This window comes from Arachis ipaensis, chromosome B3 (genome assembly GCF_059453495.1).
Source record: "Arachis ipaensis isolate K30076 ecotype BB chromosome B3, ASM5945349v1, whole genome shotgun sequence".
In the NCBI taxonomy this organism is placed as follows: Eukaryota; Viridiplantae; Streptophyta; class Magnoliopsida; order Fabales; family Fabaceae; genus Arachis; species Arachis ipaensis.
Genome location: NC_142438.1, coordinates 102,303,283 through 102,309,358, shown reverse-complemented (window position 1 = coordinate 102,309,358; position 6,076 = coordinate 102,303,283). Strand labels below are relative to the sequence as shown.

At 30.8% G+C, this 6,076-nt stretch overlaps 1 protein-coding gene across 1 annotated transcript; it reads left to right on the top strand.

Moving 5' to 3' along the window:
- Nucleotides 1–2,025: 2,025 nt before the first annotated feature.
- LOC107630698 (UDP-glucose 4-epimerase GEPI48) lies at nucleotides 2,026–5,460 on the top strand. Its single transcript, XM_016333903.3, has 9 exons — nucleotides 2,026–2,308; nucleotides 2,980–3,029; nucleotides 3,169–3,304; nucleotides 3,471–3,572; nucleotides 3,782–4,009; nucleotides 4,163–4,241; nucleotides 4,421–4,503; nucleotides 4,854–4,945; nucleotides 5,031–5,460. The coding sequence occupies exons 1-9, from the start codon at nucleotides 2,123–2,125 to the stop codon at nucleotides 5,122–5,124; spliced, it is 1,050 nt and encodes a 349-aa protein (XP_016189389.1). The 5' UTR covers nucleotides 2,026–2,122; the 3' UTR covers nucleotides 5,125–5,460.
- The last annotated feature ends 616 nt before the right edge of the window (nucleotides 5,461–6,076 follow it).

The following is a 6,076-nucleotide window of genomic DNA, read 5'->3' as shown; positions in this document are numbered from 1 at the left end:
TATATACAAAAGTCAACTACTAATTCAGTCTATTATATAAAATATATATTAAAATATAAAATACATATTAAAAATATATAAAATGACACATATACCATTATAACTAATTTTATAGTTAATTTTTAGTATATATATATATATATATATATATATATATAATATTTTTTAATTATTTCACATAAAGTATGTATAATGATGCAGGGTATACATTATCTACTCAACAGAGTAAAAAAAATGCGCATTAGTATATAATAATATATAATTAATTAAAATTAATATTTGTTTAATCTCTTAACTAAAAAAAAAAATTATTGTTAAGAAAATGTGTTTCGATTCAAATTGATCCGAACAAACAAAAAGTTTAGATGTCTAACAACTTTACTTTAGCAAAAATATAATTGATAAACTTTATTTCACACTTGCTTTTATATATATATATATATATATATATTTTGCTGGCTAGTCAGATATTTGGATAAAAAATAAGAGTTAAACAAGATTTTTAAATTTAAAATAAAATGATTTAACATACTAATAATGTTACGTATAATTATCTATATAAAAAATTAGTCACTAACTATTTATCATATATAAATATTTGTAAATAATATAAATTTGATTATTAATTTATTTTAGGTTTGATTAATTATTTTATTACAATATATTTAATTATTTTAATATCTAATTATTTAATTAAATAAAATATATGAATTATATATATATATATATATAATTATTAAGTTAATAATTAATTTTTAGTGTGTATCTAATATTTTTATTACCATTACCAATATAGTACTAAAAATTATGGTAAGATACTAAAACTATGATAATAATTATTTAATAGAGACAAGAGAAACAGCTCACAAGCTGAATAAACTTTTTTAGCCGTAACCACCCAACCAACAAACACAAAACTCCAAGACACACTCCAGTAAGTGTAACTGTCATAAACTTTTTTTTTAATCAGCCAATCATTGAACCAGTAAATTGTCCCTTAAAAAAATTATATAGAAATCATTGGAAATTATGTGACTACCGTGGAAAGAATAAGAAAATGCCAAAGAATTCTTCAGAACCATACGCACTGGAAATCCACGTGGATGATCTGTAGTTTCCCACTATAAATATTCAATGAAAACATTAAGCTTCTCCAAATAAAGCAAACTTTAATTTAATCCCAAAACAAATAAAATAGAATTTAAAAGCGAATATTCAATTTGCCGGTTTAAAATGTGTTTTAGTTTCTTAATTAGAGATCTCTATTTTACTTCGTGAAAAGAAAAGAAAAATATCTTACGCATGCATCAAAATTAATAACTAAAATAAATCATTATATATTTCTGTATAAATATATTTATTTAATTTATCTTAAATAAATATTTTATATTTTAATATATATTTTATATTAATAACTAATTTTAGTAATTAATTTAATATATAAATATTATTTTAAAAAAAATTTATTAAAAATTTTAAATAAAAGAAATTAATAAAATTTTATATCGAGATAAAATAAAAAAATGATTATACATTTAATTTATTCGTTAATTTTTTTTATTTTAAAGTGAATAAAAACTTTTATATTTAAAAGAATTTAATTTTAATACACTGTCTATATAAATATTTAATTACAACGTCCTTTAAAAAAATTATTTATGTAATTAATATAAAATTAATTATTTTTTATGATGTAATATTACGTAAATAAATACATATATAAAATTAATTTATACTGATCTTATGTTAAAATTAAATTTTTAATTTTTAAAAAAATATAAAATAAAAATTTTAAAATTTTAGATTTTTTCCAAATATAAAAATAATCTTCTTTATTATTCTATATATTTTTTCAAATATAAAATAATGATTCTTTAATATTCTAAAATCTAAAGTTAGTAAAAGAAAAAAAAAAGTTTATCATTAACGAACGTGTCACAAAAATTAGGCCTTTGGCCCTTTGCCGAGAAAACGTCCAGGGCGCGTAACAAACTTTCGGGGTGTTGGCAGTGGCACCCTATATAACTCTCCCTTCCCTTTCTGCTTTCTGTTACGATTTCATTACTATCATTAAAGCTTACGCTTTCGCTTCTTCTCCTCTCTTTTCTCTCATCTCGCCATAATGGCCGCCAAAACCATCCTCGTCACCGGTGGGGCTGGCTACATCGGCAGCCACACCGTTCTCCAGCTCCTCAATGGCGGTTTCAAGGCCGTCATCGTCGACAACTACGACAATTCTTCCGAAATCGCCGTCGAGAGGGTCAAGGGACTAGCTGGACAATTCGCCTCCAACCTCTCATGCCATAAGGTTTTCGCCGCCGCCACTCTTTCTCTCTGATTGGTTGCTCTGACTTTTGATTTCTTGTTGCATTGTGTTTCCCAGGGGACGATAATTCTGGTTTTGGGGTGTTTTTTATTTATTAATTTTTTTGGGTTTGGATTTGTTTATTTTGGTTTTATGTTAGATGCCGAGCATATTTCACCTTGAAAATTGTGGTGGGTCCGACTGGGAAATTAAAAGTGAAAAAGTTTGTTTTGGTGCTTTATTCCGTGCCTTAGTAGATAGAAGGACGGTGACAGCTTCGAATTTTCGAAATTATGTGTTTATTTTGGAATAACTTGTCCCAAGTCTGTTTCACAATTGAATTTCATGATGTACTTTTGTTTATTTCGTTATTGGATCCCGTCATACTCTGTTGCTTTCTATTACGTCCAATTTTATTTACAAACACTATTCAATTTTGATTTTATTCCCCCTCCCCCCTCTTTCTCTTTTATATCCAATTCCAGTCATGAACTTTTTCTTTGTTGAGCTATCTTTACTCTTTTTTTTTTATCCCTCTGAAGTTGTAGACACTGGTTCTGAGATATTACACATAAATAAAGTTCGGTGTGCGTGGGTGGTTTATATGGGCAATTTCGTATCTAGTTCGTTATGATTATGATAAAAATAAATTTCAATTATTTTTCTCACTGCAGTTAGACCTCCGGGACAGAGAAGGACTTGAGAAAATTTTTGCTTCCACAAAGTAAGGACCTTTTTAAATTTTCTCCAGTATAAGAATTTTATTTACTCCTTCATTCTGTGCTTCATGTTCTCTTATTGATTTACTTGATCACTTATCCTACACTTTTAACTGTTTCTGGTATTGATATCTATTTCTTCAGGTTTGATGCTGTGATACATTTTGCTGGACTGAAAGCAGTAGGTGAAAGTGTGGAGAAACCACTGTACTACTTTAATAACAACTTGATTGGGACAATTGTGCTACTTGAAGTCATGGCTGCCCATGGATGCAAGAAGGTAAGCTTTTGGTCTTTAATTATTGGCTTCAACTCTGTGAAGGGACATGAATTATAGCCACCTTGTTTAGTCCTGTTAATGAGAAAGTATCAAGCCATTAATTTAGTTCAAGATGAACAGGGCAAAGTGATTATATACTGATTTTTTCTTTCTTGAATGGTTCCAGCTCGTGTTCTCATCTTCAGCCACTGTATATGGTTGGCCAAAGCAGGTCCCATGTACAGAAGAGTTCCCTTTGTCAGCAGCGAATCCATATGGACGAACCAAGGTATAGCTAACTGGCTCAGAAAGTGTTAAGGCATTTGTTAGTAGTGATACTGGAAATATGGGAAGCTTGGGAAAAAATTGATTTTGATTTAAATTTAACTTTTATGCCAGGGTCTTGTACAAAACATGTTTGTAATTTGCTTTACAGTACTGATAGTAGTGTTGGCTTGGAATTGAGCAATGATATCTGATAAGAGTTTTGTCTTTCAGCTTATGATCGAAGAAATTTGCCGTGATCTCTATCAATCAGATCATGGATGGAAAATAATATTGTTGAGATACTTCAACCCAGTGGGTGCACATCCTAGTGGAAATATTGGTGAGGATCCTCGTGGAATTCCAAACAATCTCATGCCATTTGTTCAGCAAGTAGCTGTCGGCAGACGCCCTGCACTGACAATTTTTGGAACTGACTATAAAACAAGCGATGGCACTGGAGTATGTCTCACTATCTTTGGCTTGTTTTACTAATCTTCTCCCTTGAAAATTGCGAGCAGAGCTCATTGCATGAGGCCTGTTAGGCATGCATTTCCATTCCTGCCCTTTGATTTCTTCCTAGGATCTTACATATTGATCGTATCTTTTTCTCAGGTTCGCGATTACATTCATGTTGTTGATTTAGCAGATGGCCACATAGCTGCATTGAATAAACTAGAGGATCCTAAAATAGGTACTTTTCTTGTTTCATCATTTGGTTCTATATTAAGTGTATTGGCTTTGTTAAACTCTGCCAGTAGCAATGGTTGGGAACTGATCTTCACTAGAATCCAGTTTTATTTATTTATTATATTTTCATTTTATGAAATGATACCGTGGATTGTGGTTAAATTTTTTACCGTGCATTCACAGGTTGTGAAGTTTATAACTTGGGAACTGGAAAGGGGACGTCGGTTTTGGAGATGGTCAAAGCTTTTGAAAATGCCTCTGGAAAGGTAACAGGCTATTGTTCTGTTTCTCCTCTATGATCTGTTGTTAACTTGTTACTCTTTTTGTCTTGTGAAATTTCCAACTTGAATTCGGTGCCACTGAGCGGTGCATGCTCATTTATTTAATCATTTTCTCCCTTCGGTGTTTGGGATCTCAAAAACAAGCACATTCATAAGATGCAGGAAATGAAAAACCTGTGAATAACGCTGCAACTTGGTAGCTTCATTGATTGCCTTGTCATGCATATATATCCAATATCCTTGATGCATTGCTGAAATAAATTTGTTTGGATTATATGGCGAATCCTTGAGACCTTGACTTGCATGACTAAAATAATTGTTGTCTTACTGTTCAGAAAATTCCACTTAAAATGGCTGATCGGAGACCTGGTGATGCTGAAATCGTTTATGCATCAACAGATAAAGCATCAAAAGAACTCAATTGGAAGTAAGTATTTTATTTTAAGCCTCTCTATGAGTAACATTTTTTTAAAAAATATATTACTTCTCTAACAAATATATTTCCCGTGCAGGGCAAAATATGGCATTGACGAGATGTGCCGTGATCAATGGAATTGGGCTAGCAAAAATCCTTATGGATACGGATCTGCAGACTCTAAGAATTGATCCTATTGCGAACCCTGTGACACCATAGGACCCTGCCTAATTCAGCTTTTTTTTTCATAATAATTTTTTTTCCTTTTCCCATAGCCATTATAAAGGTGGAAAGTACATTCATAAATATAATTTCTAGTTGCGTAGTAAATAAGTAGTGGTTTATTTCACAATAATTTAAAGTTTCTATAGGTTCCGGCTTACAGGCATTTATTGATTGAGGATTCTCTCATGTCCTTCAGCGTGATTGCATCCTTTTTTTTTAATCTTTTTGTAAATCTAAACCACACATTTTAAAGTGTGACTAACAAGCTATAATTTAATCTTACCTCATTATTTCATTCTAAAGTTATTCTGAGAGCATCGTATGTTTCGAATCACCTTCCCTTTATGTTTCTCTCTGATTTCCTTTAAGCCGTCGGTGCGCGAAGAAGACAATCTCACAATTCGGTACTCTCCATTTTAAATTCAGTCAGGATGAATATAATGGAATCAATTACTAATAATTGAGCATTATCATTCCAAAAATGTTGAATTTCAGTAAATCTAAAATCCATGTACCCGCCGACAGTCGCATATGATTGATAGGTAATTCATTCCATAGTTACATTTGCGGTCATGCAAATAAAACTAAGAGAAAGTATGGGAAACAAGTTCATGGACAATGTGAACAATAGAGAAAAATATGGAAAAATAATGCTAATGAATAATGTGAACAATAAATTAAAAAAAAGGTAAAATTAAAATTAAAAATCAGATCATTAATTAATTATTTAATTTTAAATTTTAAAATTTGAAAAATTAGGATTAGCATTTAAATTCATTCACACTACATCTAAAAATATCACCATAACCTCCAATACACGTCTAAAAAACTCGCCGTCATCTTCTCCGGTCCTCACCTCGTGCTGCTACACTCCCCGCCAGCCATACCGACGCAGCCTCCCGTCGACACTGCCTCCAC